The sequence below is a fragment of the Eleutherodactylus coqui genome, chromosome 4 (genome assembly GCF_035609145.1).
Source record: "Eleutherodactylus coqui strain aEleCoq1 chromosome 4, aEleCoq1.hap1, whole genome shotgun sequence".
Taxonomy (NCBI): Eukaryota; Metazoa; Chordata; class Amphibia; order Anura; family Eleutherodactylidae; genus Eleutherodactylus; species Eleutherodactylus coqui.
This window is the reverse complement of record NC_089840.1, coordinates 277841940-277857765: the sequence shown is the minus strand read 5'-3', so window position 1 is coordinate 277857765 and position 15826 is coordinate 277841940. Positions and strand designations below refer to the sequence as shown.

The 15826-nt window shown below is 42.6% G+C and overlaps 1 protein-coding gene across 1 annotated transcript in view; it reads right to left on the bottom strand.

Moving 5' to 3' along the window:
* LOC136626720 (zinc finger protein Xfin-like) overlaps positions 1-15826 on the bottom strand; it is an 89628-nt gene that overhangs the window by 61979 nt on the left and 11823 nt on the right. The window contains 1 exon segment of the mRNA XM_066601727.1: positions 10218-11729. Within this exon segment, the coding sequence (XP_066457824.1) occupies positions 10218-11729 (1512 nt within the window).

Below are 15826 nucleotides of genomic sequence, written 5' to 3'. Positions count from 1 at the left end.
TCACTGGATATAATGGTACTATAATCATTTATATGGTCTGGAAAGCACCTGTATATAGCTGTTATTTACCATTATATGGTGAATGCATGCAGCGTTGCAGATTTGCTGCCACACGTGTCATGACACACTGTATAACGACACATGGAGACTCTATTACTCAAGGGCTTAAACAAACCTTGAGCCGGCCCCATCATCAATAGTTGATCGGCTGGAGTCTGCTGCTTGGGATTCCAGCTAATAAAGCGCCCAATGTCATTGCCGCAATACATGGGGTCAGAGTTGAAGCTGCTACTCCAATATGTGTAGTGGATATCGCTTTTAACTGCAGGTGCAGCTCTCGTTAAAATCAATTGGAGCAGCACTTGCAGTTACAAGTTTTGGCCACTATTTAGGTGTCTGAGTCAAGTACTTGCGGTACGACCCCTGACAGCGGGCACCTGATTTGCTGATTGTCTGGCATCTGGAGTAGTAGACCCCAGATGGCCTATTGTGAGGATGGTATCCATTAATGGTATTTTCCTGGAAAATCCCTATTAAATATATTTTTAAAAACGGCACATTAAAAAATATATGTAAAACCATTTTTCCGTAAAAATTGTAATTCATAAAAGTGTTCCTCTCAGATATATAAATGGTGTCACCGCAATCCTCACAACCCATACGATAAAGGTGACAAAATGTTTAACACATTGTGAACAACATAGAAAGCAACAGATTTTTTTTTTTAACCCTGAAGCAGTATGTACATTTTTATATATCAATGACTACACTATATTTGTGTCAAAAAGCTCTTTCAGTCAGAGCTGTGACAGCATGTGTATAGGGAGCCTCACTGAATGTATCAGGAACCCTGTTGAGTAAACTGGAAGACCCTGGCCAGACTTCTGGACCTAAATCCTGTGAGGAGTTTGGTTTTTTGCATAAATAGGTAAAAAAAGGAACCTTTTTATTGTTTTTAATGGGGTTAATGGACTGAAATAAAGCACATAGGGGCAGCTGATGGGACCTGGTAGGTGATCTGCCTGGCAATTCTTCTGGCCATTTGATGCTGAGGAGTTTTGTGAGATCTTGGGGCCACAAAGACAGTGATGTCATCTGCATATTTCACCACTCTCCAAGTGGCTTTCAGCACTTTTTGGCTCATCCCGACACACCAACGGTGCACTTTTTCTCCTAAAAAATGAATCAATTGTGACCACGGATAACAGGATGCTCAAATGAAAAACCAGCAGACACTGAACAAAACTACAAAAGAGCCCCACCTCCACCCCATCCTGACTTCACAGATCTTTTTTTCATTGGTCTTTACTTTTCAACAAAAGTCTGATCTCCTCATTGACTTTAGCAAAATGGATAAACATTCCCTTAATGCCTCAATCACAGCAACCAAAATGTCCCATAAAACTTTGATGTCATGCTATCTGGATCTGCCCACTTTTGAGCCAATCCCTTCACTAGCCAAACCAACTACTTCTTCATTTTGTCAAAATACCAAGTATGGGGTCTACTGCTCACTCAGGTACAGTTTCAGCCTGGAAAGCCAACATCACATCCTGATCTAGATCCTTCTTCCCTAAGATGTATCCAATGTATAAACAAGGTTCAGGAGGAAGGAGGCTACACTCTAGAACAAGGGGGACAATCTGAGATTAGATGGGAGAAATCAGAAGCAATGTCAGAAAATAGTATTCTACTGAAAGAGTAGTAGATGCTTGGAGCAAACTTCCAGCAGCCGTGGTAGGAAAATCAACAATAAATCAATTAAGCAGATATCTATCCTAAATGAGAAATAATATAAGGGTCGACTGGATGGACCAGGTAGGATTTTTATGCCACCAGTTTCCTATGTTTCTCTATGTGTGGAGGGATCTGATTTTTTTTCAGAGACACCATACTGCCAATCAGCTTGGACATATTTTCACTGTGGTTTCTGTAGGGGTCGGGTAAGTGGGGATGCCCCAGTAATCCATCTCAAAAACCAAAGCCATGTGCTTATTATATTGACATGTCTTAACTAAGGACTACACTCAGAAACCCCTTTAAGCAAAAGCTTCCCTCTGGAGACATCATCGCCGCTATGTCTAGTCAGGGTGGTTGGAGAACTCCACCTCAACAATGGACACTGCTGAAGAGATGGCATTGTGGAGGGGTGCACTGTGTGTGGGCACTTTGGGGGTGCATTGTGTGTGGACACTGTGAAGGGGGAGACGGTGGGGGGGCACTCAAGGGGGACACTTGAGGTGGACACTCGAGGGGGACACTGTGGAGGGGGGGACTGTGTGTGGGGCAGTGTGGAGGGGGCACTGTGAGGGGGGGGGGGGCGTGTGTGTGTGTGTGGGGGGGGGGAGGCATGTTTGGTGCTTTCACTTTCAATAGAAAGTGAAAGTACTGCTAGAGATCATGATCTCCTGCTACTGCCGTGACAGCTGTAGCAGGAGATTCCTTCATCTCCCCAGCATGTCCCCTCATTACTGGACACTGGGACAATGATGTGACAATGATGTGACAGTGTCCAGTGAAGACTGGACATTCCGGGGAGATGAAGGAATCTACTGCTACAGCTGTCACAGCAGTAGCAGGAGATCGCACTGCTCTCCCTGCCTCTCATTGCTTCGAATGGAGCCGGCCGGCTGCCGGCTCCATTCAAAGCAATGAAGTGTGCGTCTCCATTATGACGCCGGTCCTCCAGTCATGTGACCGGTGTCATCGGGAGCGCGCAAGCTGGGGAGAGAGAGGCAGCAGTGCATCATGGGAACTACCCAGCAGCGCCATCTTTGAAAAATCCTTCAGGCTAGCTTTATAAGGGAAAGAAAAGGAATAAAAAGGTGAGCAAAATATCGCTTTATGTGTAAAGCTGTAGTGTGTGATGCTTCTACTCTACAGGGCATTAATGGGGATAAAAATCAGTTTGGGCGGTGGACAACCCCTTTAATACCTACATTAACAAGACATTTATGACCATAATATTCAGGTAGACATAATCCTTGACTCTAGAACTGTCCTCATACCGAAGCCTAACTAAGACCCTACATTAGTACAATGATATCGCCCAATTTCATTACTAAATTGTGATTATAAATTTTTAGCAAAACTTCCGGCCAATCACCTCCAAAATATACTCCTGACCAATACTGGCTTCCCAACCCAAAGACAATTCACTAAAAACATCCGAACCGCCATTGCAGCCACCATTGAGGCTAAATGCCAAAATGCCCCTCAGATGCTCCTGCTTAGGCTGGATACGAAAAAGGCTTTTGACAAGGTATCATGGCCTTTCCTATCCTCTACCCCATATGTGTCAAACACAAGGCCCGCGGGCCCGCTGCCTCGTGTCATGTGGCCCGCGGCGTGCCGACGCCGCTCACCACTGCAGCGATTACCAGCTGGGGTGCCACAGCTCTCCGCTGGTAATCGCGCTGTTACCACTGATCCCGGTGCACACTGACGTCAGTGTACAGCCAGGATTCTCCTCCCCTGAGTCCCCTGCTCATCAGTTCCGCAGGAGAGGACTTGTGGAGGAAGCGTGCCGGGCGCTCACACTGACGTCAGTGTGCATCCGGGCTCAGGGCAAGCAGAGTGGGAGCGACGCTGATAGGAAGGAAGAGTATATGGGTTGGGGGGGTGCTGCTTATTACTTGAGGGGGCTGCTTATTACTGAGGGGTGGGGGCTGCTTATTACTGGGGGGGAGGGGCTGCTTATTACTGGGGAGGGGGTCATATTGGGTGGGGGCTGAAAACGCAATCCTATGCAGACGGCTGTGATTCGTCTGCGCGAAATCTCGCACGGAAAACAAATCGCGGCATGCTCTATTACTGTGCGGGGCAGCCGGCACATCACAGAGCCGGAGCCGCGGGAGCAGGTAAGTACCGCGCTGGTTCCTGCAGGGGGTCGGGTCCCGCTGCGAGAATTCTCACAGCAGGATCCGACCCAGCCGTCTGCAGGCGGCCTTACAATCGGCCCTTTGAAGGTCACCATAAGCCTGATATGGCCCTCGGTCAAAATGAGTTTGACACCCCTGGCCTAAGCATTTTCTCGTTTTCTTTTGGAAGCTTTTTTAATCTGATGTCCCCTTATATAAGCTTTATGAGCTAGCCAAGTTCATACAGGGGAAGAGGGGAAGAATCAGGGCTGGTGTAAGTTTTGAAATAGTCTGTGAGTTGTTGCGTGATCTGAGCGAGAAGTTGTGGGTCTGATAAAGAGAGTTATGAAAAAAGGTCAACACCCCCCTATGTTTTGTAGGGGCACAAGCAGTTTAGAATCTTGTATATTGCGAATGGAAATAGCTAGGAGAGAAAGATTGAGAAAAGTGAGTGTCTTGGGCACATATAACGTCTGAATGGTGATTCACATATTATAAAAAGGCCTGTTTTCTTTTCTGAGGGCAATTAGATCCTCCTACATTAAGGTAAATAATGTGGACCATGAGGAAGGATGCAATTGGACACCTAGTAAACCAGGGTGCTGTAGCATGTCTGTGAGATATTGTGGTGAGATGGACTTTGTTGACAACCTAACTAAAGAAGAACGGAATGGAAACCTGTAGTTCAGACATATTAAAGACATATAATATAAAACAAGAAGGTGGGTCCTGAGGCCCAACGCAGGATGACTGAAATCGTTTCTCAGTGATGGGTGTGCGACAGTCAACTTATGTATACCAACCTGCAAAGCAAGGCCAGAACTGCACTGGCCTTTCATAAGGCTTTGCTATATGAGGTTGTAAAAAGGGTTTAGTAATCCCTTTCCCAATACATAATGGATTTAATCCAAATTATGTTCTACAGATTGCTCCCAGAATAGAAATAGAGCCTCCAGGTCTCAGAGCGGTGTCTGCAGAAAGCAGGTAAAAATCAACACTAACTTGGTTATTATGACGTAAAGTAAATAAGGTCAGTCAGGCACAAGGCCCCCCACATTGCGGATACACCCAACATCAGTCTTAAAAGACCAATGTCACACACATCGGTACTCTGGCGACCTAAGGGCTCCCCGTGACAACATTCAGCTCATGTACTCATGTCCGCTCGGACCCGAGCAGTAACAGAAGCTGATCCAATTTGTCTTCTGGATGAGCCTATCACGATCCAAGTATGTCTAGGACATGGTGGTTGACCTCTTGGGATAGCTCTCGCAGTTACTAGAATTCATGCAGTCTCTGCAGCTTGGTAGACCTGTTCCAAGTTTCTTACTGAGTAAGATCTGCCCTAATGATGAAAAATGAGAGCAAAGGGGAAGCACCATTTATATTTTTTATTAGCCATTTGAAGTGCTTAGGTGATTGGTCAAAGCATTCTGCGTGTTGCTAATGTGGCAGGAGTGATGTCCGCGAATAGTTGGACTGTGGTTGGGAGTCCTGGAAGATGGGACTGTTGTCTTGCTGCTATTAAAAGCTAATGTCGCATTTAGCTGTAGTATAATTTTAGAATAACATCTCAGGGTAGGTTTGGATTAGGCGGGTGGACAAGGGCCTGATGGGTCCTGTCAATTTGCTGCAGATTTTGGTCTGGGTAGAAGTACAGAAAAAATGTTGGTTGTTCTCTCCTTCAGAGCAGTCATTGTTTCAGGAAGTCCACGGATACGAAGATTTGCTCACCAGGACCTGTTGTAGCTTCTTATTGACACTGGATAGGAGCTGCGAGTGTAGTAGCCATGCAGGTCACTGAAGAGTAGTCAGGATAGTCAGGAGTCATTATTGGGAAGTCTTGGGTCGCAGTACAGATAGATGAGGTGGGTAACATAGTCAAGGGAGAAACCAGAAGTCGTTTTCAGAAAGTCTTGGTATGCAGTACAGAGGGATGAAACGGTTAACATAGTCAGGAAGGAAGCCAGAAGCAGAAGCTGAATCAAATGCTGTGGAGCAGAATAACCAGGCTCTGACAGGGCCAGGTTTTAAGAGGAAGTGCAATTAAAGACATAGGCGGGGTCAGAACCAGGAGGCAGGAGCTAGATATCTGGGTATAGAGAACAAAGCTTTTGGCTGGATAGCTGAATAGCTTAATAAGAAAGGCTACTGTTTGGAGTTCAGGAGGTTTTTGGATCGAGTCCTGACACCTGTTTTCAAGCTCTTCGTATTTGGATTTTGGGATATCTAATTTGAACTCTTAATTCTTTAATGTGCTGCTTATCTTCTTTTAGCACTACAACATCATCTGTCTTATGTCCCAGATCATCTATTCTTTGGCCTAAATTCTTTATTTGGTCAGTGAATTCTTTCACTGCTGTAGAAATCTCTTCCTTAAAAATAGATGTAAGCAAAGTTAATTGAGGCCCCATGAGATTGGGTTGCAAACAATTCTGGGAGTGTACGCCATATTGTAGTCCAAGAGTCCCCAGCGGCCTTCCATTTGGTTCTGGTCATTTTCATAATAGAGTGAGCTAGATAGCATAAGGTAGCAGTAATTATTAGGAAATTATAGTACCTGTGTTTCTGGTGGCGCAATGCGCCACACAGTTCTGCTACATGCACTTACACACACACAGCTCTGCTATGTTGGTTTCACATATTAGCTGCATGGGATTTACAAAGCAGCTGGCGGCTGAAGTGAAATTGTGGCTTGTTGCTGTTTCATGTAAGCTGCATTAGCTTCACATCGGCGTTGAACCCTCAGTGGTGACATGTTTGCATGACACTGATGGTTTGATTCAACACTGGAAAACGGTTGACGATTAGATGAAGGCTGGACAGGTGTTGGCGGCATTAGCACTGGAGATGACATGATATCACGTTCAGGAGATGTGAAGACAGCGGTGAAAGACTATGCTTCAATGTTGTTGGTCAATATGCATTGCCAGCTATCTATGTGTACATTTGTGAAGTGTCATTTAGTGGAGTCTCCACACAAGTGCCCAGCTGTCTCACAATATGCAAATGCCAAACTGAGTACTGCTGTATCAATAGCAACTGGGGCTGCAGGGGTTTGTGGGGGGGAGGTAGTCCACCCAAAATCCCTCATTCAGTGCACAAGGAGGATAAAGGACATGTGATGTCATCACTGTCATGTGATCAGGGGGCGGAGCTAAGAGCTGATAACTGACATTACAGGCGCTGTCGGGTTCTGCATGTGGGTCATACAATATACACAGACAGGCGGACAAGTGGTCATTATCACTTTGATTATGTCTTTATCAGAAAGTGCAAATGTTCGGCCAAGGCGTGGTCTAGCTAGGCCTCAGGATTTCTTCCATAACTCACCCATGTGTCATACATAATGGGGGTTGAGCATACTTTATGGCATTTAGTAGAATGATAATGGGAGCGTGTATTGTAGGATACTGTAGCATGAGAAAATAATATGTAGATATAGTTGTTGGAGCTCAATAACAACCCAGAAGGGGGACCCGTAAGGACAGTGTAATATCCTTCAGATCACCGCTATTCCACCATATCGAGTTTGCTGGAGCAAAGGACTGCTCTGATTTCTGGCTGGGTGTTCCCCCTGTGCAGAGCCCCGAACCTCCAGGGGCTGTTCTAGGCTGATGCCTCTGCTATCCTATTCGCCTTCTTAGCTATGCCACAAATTCTCCCCCTCAGCTGCACTCACCGCCACGCTCAAGCAGCTTCTGTATTTTGGCCCCATGGCCAAAGGGAATAAACCTTAAGAGTTTTCCCTGCAGCAAACAATATATTTATCCAACTATACATTGTGCATCGATGCTGCCTCAAACCCTCAATATTCCTGGGGCGCCCAATCACCTGTATTATAAGATCTCTCTAAAGCTGGGCTCTGCAGTTCCACCACCAATAGGAAACACGATGACCAGGATCCTGCACTGAAGAAGCCAGCCGGGTCAGACCCAGGATCAGGCAGTAGACTGGTGGCCTATGTAGTTATTATACTGATGAGCTTGTTCATCTTTGCTCTGTGTAGTATAATTACCCTCTCTTCCCCCGATACCCGGCACAGCGCTCCTCTATGTTCTGCACATCCTCAAGGTAGGTGATCCGCATAGGAGACCTCAATGTGTTTACTGTTGATGGTGGAACTATAGAGCCCAGCTAATTCTTCTATAGGCTCTCACTGGCTGCAGCATCTCCTGACTATCGCATGGTATGAGGAGTGAGGAGAATCTTCCAGAGAAAAGATTAGTTTTCTATTATGGTTTTTGCAGCAGTAAAGGGACTTTGAATTGGCTACATTTGGAGAAGCACCAGACCCTCTTTATGTGCTCCAGATTGTAACTGCAAGGTAGTGTGTCATGGTGTCTTAGTGATGGATCAGTCGATTAGTTTCTTCACACTTTTAGGACTTTTTAGGTTCGGTGGAGTTCCTACATCACAATGTCATTGATAACAGAAGATGGGTGCTGAACTTAAATGGTCCCGTTCCAGAATTTGTACCTTCTGGACTGAGTTAATCTTCTTTGTAAGGTGGCCACCTCCAGCATCATCTGCCCCTGAGGTATTACTGATGGCTCCTCCTGATGAGGAGAAGTGGAAACATCATACCTGTATATTGTGACACACATAACTACAGTGATGAGATGGATGGCGGGGAGACTCTGTAGTCTGTCTCAGTGCTGTAACATGTTAGATATGATTATCTCCAATGAAATTATCTTTTTGTACCAAGTAGTTCCACGAAGTCCAGAATCCTTGGTGTAATTCTTTCCTCACTATTTCTACACATAACACCTACCAGCTCCCACTCATCTCCAGAGGTCTGAGGAAATAGCGTACTGTAGTGGCCCAGTGCATGCTTTCCTGGCCCCCTCCATAATGTCCTACATGTATGTCTCATGTGGATGCACTGTGCAAAACTGTCTTGTCATTCTGTTTTGTGTATTGTACAGCTGCAGTGTGTAATGGGTTAAGTGTCTGCAAAACATGGAGACTGTCTGGTAAATGTAACAATTCTGTCCTGTCACGTGGTGTGAGAGAAGGTATAAATAGGAGTACATGAGAACGGGAAAAGGTCCATGTCTTCTGGGTTCCAATCAAAGAGTTTCAGCTACATGGGAGCACCTTCAGCCCTCATGTAGTGAAGAATGGAGGAGGAAGAGAGATTTCCCACACACCACCAGAAATGCTGTTAGAAGAGTGAGCCCCCCAAAAGAGAGAGAGCGTGAGTTGAGCATGTGTGTTCTTGTGGGAACACCTAGTGCAGAGGTACTCTTATCTAATCAATTTCACACCAGATGCGTCCTACAGTCTGGGATTGCTAGGTGGAGGTATTTCAGTTTCATTGTTCACACTCAAGCGTCCAAAAGTCTGAGTTCTGCTGAGTGGTGGTACGCGTCTTTATTTATTCACACACGGGCAGCCTAAAGTCTGGACCTGCCGCGTGGAGGTACTTGGTTTCATCTTATTCCTGCATCAATGAGATCTAAACTTGTCATTTGTGCCATGTACTGTTGAAGTTTCAAGTAAAAGTTATTCCAGGCCCTGACCGTTCCTGGGGACCTGAGGTACTGTACAATTGTCTGTGGCTTGTTTATTTCCTTGCTGAAGTTCATGCCAGTGGGAACCGGAACGGTGGCGTCACCCAGGACAACTTTTTCACCTGTCCTAATGTTTATCAGGCATCCCCATGCCGGGGGTGTCCGAAAGAGGCCCAGTGCTGCCCTGGCCTTGGCTGCATGCATCCCTCTGGGAGGGAGCGTGGTAAGTGCCACAGTGACAAGCCAGCATATTGCCCTCGCAGCTCCCCAGCGTATGCCATGTGTCTGGGGTCAACCTACAGGATGATGCATTACCATTTAAAGAACACAAGCATGTAAGGTTTTACATATTTATTACTTATTGGAAACAATTTTTGAGACTTAATTATGTATATTAATATGAAATATTCTCTACACCTGGTTGGTATATACTATAAATGTGTTATCTGGGTTCTAGGTGATTTTTAGATAACAGACATTAATTGACAGTTGACAGTTATGCATATAATCATCTTGTAATACATGTGACTTCGTTTTGACTTTTAATGTTGAATTTTTTTTCTTGTACTATTTATTAATAAAAAAGAAAAATAAAATGTCTTCTTCCCTGATAAGTTATTTAATGTTTAACAAGATGGGATTTGTGAACGCTGCATTTGCCAAATTCAAAACATTAATACAGTTTTTCCTATGTGAGTTTTTTGATGGTCAACAGGATTTGACTTCCAAGTAACATATTCACAACATTCATGATATGGAAATGCTTTCTCCTCCGTGTGAATTCTCTGATGTCTAAAAAAGATTTGATTTAGCTGCATTTCCAACATTCAGGTCATTTATAGTTTCTCCCTTGTATGAATTTTCTGATGTACAGCAACATATGATTTCTGCCTAAAACATTTCCCACAATCAGTACATGAATATAGTTTCTCTGTTGTGTGAATTTGCTGATGTCTAACAAGATCTGATTTATAGTTAAAACATTTCCCACATTCAGAACATGAAAATGGTTTCTCCCCTGTATGAAGTCTCTGATGTATCACAAGACTTAATTGTCGGTTAAAACACTTTCCACATTCAGAACATGAATACGGCTTTTCCGCTATATGAGTTCTCTGATGTTGAATAAGAACACTTTTATATGTGAAAGATCTCTCACATTCAGAACATGAATAAGGCTTCTCCCCTGTGTGAATTTTCTTATGTGTAATAAGAGCAGCTTTCTGTGCGAAAGATTTCCCGCATTCAGAACATGAATGTGGCTTCTCCCCTGTGTGAGTTCTTTGATGGTCAACAAGATTCATTTTCTCCTTAAAACGTTTCCCACATTCAGAACATGAATATGGCTTCTCCCCTGTGTGAGTTCTCTTATGTTTAACAAGACATGATTGCCAAGTATAACGTTTCCCACATTCAGAACATGAATACGGCTTCTCCCCTGTGTGAGTTCTTTGATGTTTAACAAGATTGATTTTCCTATTAAACCGTTTCCCACATTCAGAACATGAAAATGGCTTCTCCCCTGTGTGAATTTTCTGATGTAAAACAAGACATGATTTCTGATTAAAACATTTCCCACATTCAGCACATGAAAATGGCTTTTCCCCTGTGTGAATTCTGTGATGATCAATAAGATGACCTTTCTGTGTGAAAGATTTCTCACATTCAGAACAAGAAAATCGCTTCACCGCTGTATGAATTTTCTGATGTGCAACAAGAGATGATTTGTGATTAAAACATTTCCCACATTCAGAACATGAATATGGCTTCTCCCCTGTGTGAATTCTCTGATGTAACACAAGATTTGATTTCCGGTTAAAACATTTACCACACTCAGAACATGAATATGGCTTCTCCCCTGTGTGATTTCTCTGATGTAACACAAGATTTGATTTTTGGTTAAAACATTTCCCACATTCTGAACATGAATATGGCTTTTCCCCTGTATGAATTCTCTGATGTTTAACAAGATCTGATTTATTGTTAGAAGATTTCCCACATTCTGAACATGAATATGGCTTTTCCCCTGTATGAATTCTCTGATGTTTAACAAGATCTGATTTACTGTTAAAAGATTTCCCACATTCAGAACATGAATACGGCTTCTCCCCTGTGTGAACTCTTTGATGTTCAACATCTGTTCTGTAAATTTTACTCTGTTTAACATTATGTAATAAATGAGAAGATGGAACCTGTTTAAAAGGATCAGGGGATAGATCTTTGCTGTGAAGGGCTGAGGATATATCTGGGATAATAGCAGGCTCTTCATATGTATGTTGTATGACAGGATCATTTTCCACTTTACAATCTGTTGACATCAGATGTCCCTCTGAGCTCCTGGTGACGTCATCTGCCAATGATTAAACAGATTTTAATATTTTTGAATATAGCATTACAATTATACTGATATTTCATGACCTTTGTATAAAAAATAAAAACACAGTTTGTAGGAGAGCTTTTGGTTTGGTCCTGCAAGGATCGTTTGTTATCCAAGGTCTGGAGGATGGAGCGGTAAAAGGAACAAAACTGAGGCCTCTTCTTCTGTGCAGAACCACACATGGCTGGCTTTGTTTTGTGGTAGATGAGAAATCTTACCACCAGTTGCCTCAGAAATAATCTTGTCTAGTCATGAAAGGGCAATGAAAATCAGTGACACCTGGGGATAATAAGTACTCCAAGGTGTAAAGAGGCCTGCAAAGGAGGAGAAATGGCACTATGTCCCAAAAAAAGCCTTCATGCCACCCAGGGATTTACAATGGATTGCCAAGGGGGCTTGGGACAGGTAGAGAGGTCCCAGTTGGGGAGTGAAGTGGTGGTCATATTGGTGGTGGGAAGAAGAAGAAGAAGAAGAAAGGGGAAGGAAGAGAGAATACTTTCCTAGGTTGAGAGAATAGTCACCCATTTGCTGTAGACCGTAGAGCTCCAGGACTCCAGCAGTGTGTGCCCCTGTGCTCACCTGCTTTTAGTAGGAAGGGAGTGCTCCAATAGGGGAATTAACCCCTTAAGGACATGGCCTATTTTGACGTTGAGGACCAAGCGATTTTTTGGTATTTTTCAATCTCCATTTTTCAAAAGCCATAACTTTTTTATTTTTCCATGGACGCGGCAGTATAAGGGCTTGTTTTTTGCGTGGCGAGCTGTAGTTTTTATCTGTGCCTCTTTTGGGTACATAGACTATATAGTAAAACTTTTATTATTTTTTTTATGATACCAGGGAGAGAAAACGCATCAATTCTGCCATAGATTTTTTTTCTCTTTTTCTTACAGCGTTAATTATGCAGCATAAATGACACACAAAATTTTTTCTGCGGGTCGGTACGGTTACAACGATACCAAAATTGTTATATTTTTTTTAGGTTTTTACACTTTTTTGCAATAAAACCCCCTTTTTTTTGGAAATCTTTTTTTTTCTCTATAGCTGCATTCAAAGTCCTGTAACTTCTTTATTTTTCTATGTACGGAGCTCTATGAGGGCTTATTTTTTGCAAGATGAGCTGTAGTTTTTATTGATACCATTTTGGGGAATGTACGGCTATTTTGATCACTTTTATTGCATTTTTTGTGAGGCAAAATGCTAAAAATTAGCATTTTGCCTCTGTTTTTTAGCGGTTTTTTTTACGCTTTTTGTCGTACAAAATAAAAAGCGTTTTCAATTTTTTTTTTTTTCCATAATAATTTTTATTGAATTTTATAGAAAGGTAGGAGCATAAACATATCATAGCGTATATAAGAAATGGTTAAATACATCGTTACAGATTTACACATTGTGATGAGAGATATTTCAATTTTATATTTCACACAACGATATGCTATAAATGATATAAATTTTTTTTTGTGTTAAAGCGGTAAGAGAAATAAATCAACTAAACAATTTTGAACATGTTAGAACTTATTTTTTAGTTTGAACTGCTGCCAATTATTCCAAATGCTGCCAAATTTAGAAAGACAGTTGTTAAATTTTGCATATATTTTTTCGTAACAGTAGTGGTCTGAAACTGCGCCCAAGAGGTCCCCAATCAAGGGGGGGGGGGGGGAAGCTTTCCTCCACTTTTTGGCTATGACGCTTTTAGCGGTCAACAGGAAGTGGCATATCCATTTTCTTTTCTTTTTTGGTATTTCCTGGCAGCCGATAAGAATGAGTGCCAATTGAGGCGTACGCCCAAGACGAATGCCAGTTATGACTTGTATGGTATTAAATACTTCCTTCCAATAGTTACGGATTTGGGGACAATCCCAAAACAGATGATATAGGGTGCCTACTTGGCCGCAGTCTCTCCAGCATGAGTTGGAGTGGGTCGGGAAAAATTTTGCCATTTTTGAGGGAGTATAGTACCAGTTAGTTAATACTTTGTAATGTGTTTGGAGAATGTTAGCAGAGAGAGTGGCTTTATTAGCCCATTCAAAGGCACTCAACCACGTTGGGAGTGGTATGTTTTCTTTTATTGTCTGTTCCCTGTTCCGTCACCTCATTAAATAGTGAATCTAGGTGAGGGGATAATAGTTGAGCAAAGTTCCTATAGTACTCATTTGAAAGACCATCAGGTCCTGGGGATTTGTGTTTTTTTTAGATTTTGTATGGCCTTATGTATTTCTAGTTTTGATATTGGTTTGTGTAATGTGTCTCTTTGGGTATCTAGTGTGGGGAGATCCAATCCGTCCAGGAATTTATTTATTTATTTCTGGGGTGGGCTAAAAGGCTGTTGTAATATTCCCTGAACTGTTCAGCTATCCGCTGGGGGTGGGAGATTTTGTCATGGGGGGCATTTTTGCTAGTGATAAATGGGATTTTTGTTTTTAATAGTTTTTTTTGACAAGGTTAGCCATCAATTTTGAGGGCTTATCCATGTAAGAGTAAAAGTTTGCTTTAAAGTAAGTCAGGCCCCTATTGTAGTTGTCTAGGAGCGTTTTTTTTTATTCCCTCCTCAGTGAGGATAGCTCCATTAGGTGGTCGTTTTGTGGAGATTTCTGGTGGAGAGATTTCAATTTTTTTATTTTATATCCCAATAGAAGGTCTATTTTTTCTCGTTTGTTTTTATTTTGTTGTATTTTGAGTTTTATTAGCACCCCCCTTATAACTGCCTTGTGGGCATTCCACAACGTGGCAGTACTTACATCAGGTGTAGAGTTAAAAGAGAAGTATTCCTCTAAAGCTTTGCTGATAATTTTTTGATTCTCAGGGATGTTGTACAGGTTGGTATCGTTTCACCACATTTTTGATAGGGTACAGGGGACGCCTACGTTTAATTTTATGTATATCGGCGCATGATCAGACCAAGTGGAGACACCAATCGTGGAGTCAGTTATTGAGGTGAGGGTTCCTCTATCCACCAAGAACATGTCTATCCTCGAGTAAGTTTTATGCCTTGGGGAGAAGAAGGTAAATTCCCTTGAAGAGGAATTGAGACATCTAAATGTGTCGTATAAACCTTCTCTATGTAACCAAGGGTGAAGAACCGGCACATTCCTAATGGATGCAGTGGAGTCCACCTTTTCGTCGGCTATTATGTTGAAGTCCCCACAAAATACTAATTTTCCTATAAGGACTTTTTTGACCTTCTTTATTACTTTGTTTAGGAAGGAGATTTGGGATTTGTTAGGTGCATAAATGTTCACCAAAGTAATTGGTGAATTATCTATGGTACCCTGTAGTATCAGATATCTTCCCTTGTCGTCTGAAATTTGTTTCTTGAGAGAGAAGTGAAGAGTGTCTCTTAGGGCAATCAATACTCCGGCGTGTTTTTTATGGGCGTTTGAGAAGTAAATATGCGGGTATTGTTTATTTGAAAATTTAGGGCAAGACTGTTGGGCGAAGTGCGTTTCTTGCAAACATAAGATGTCTATTTTGGTCGCTTTAGCATCCTTCCAGACCATTGAGCGTTTGAAAGGGGAATTTAATCCCCTAACGTTCTGGGAGCAGATATTTATATGCATTGTTAAAGTGGGTTGTGAGTGTATTTGTTTGGGATACATTAGCAGCATAGCAAATATACGATCTTAAAACAAAGGTACAGGCGAAAACAGTAATATGCCTGTTAACACTAAACAATATACGAATTGCGTTGTTCATGTTATTCGTGAGAGCATATTTAAGATAAACTATCTTATTATGTGAAAACATCAATAAGAGCCCTCCAAGGAAAGAGCAATAAAACTGTAAAATTAAACAGATAAAACTTTAGATAAGAGCAGGTATAAAAACCTGAAACCTGTTATGGGGGGAAAGTTCGGCTTGCAGACCATCGGCCCGGTATTGAAGGTCAGCGAAAAACGTGTCCAGCATCATACGAGGAAGAAACTTGTGATGTTGATGCTGTTTTCATGGCGGGGTAGAAGGAAGCGTGCGGCGCTGAGGGGACCTCTGGGGTCTCTGAGGTTTGCCTGGCTGTGGTTCCTCTGGTAGTAAGATATTCCACTTGGAGAGGACATTTGCGCCATCTTCTGGTGAAT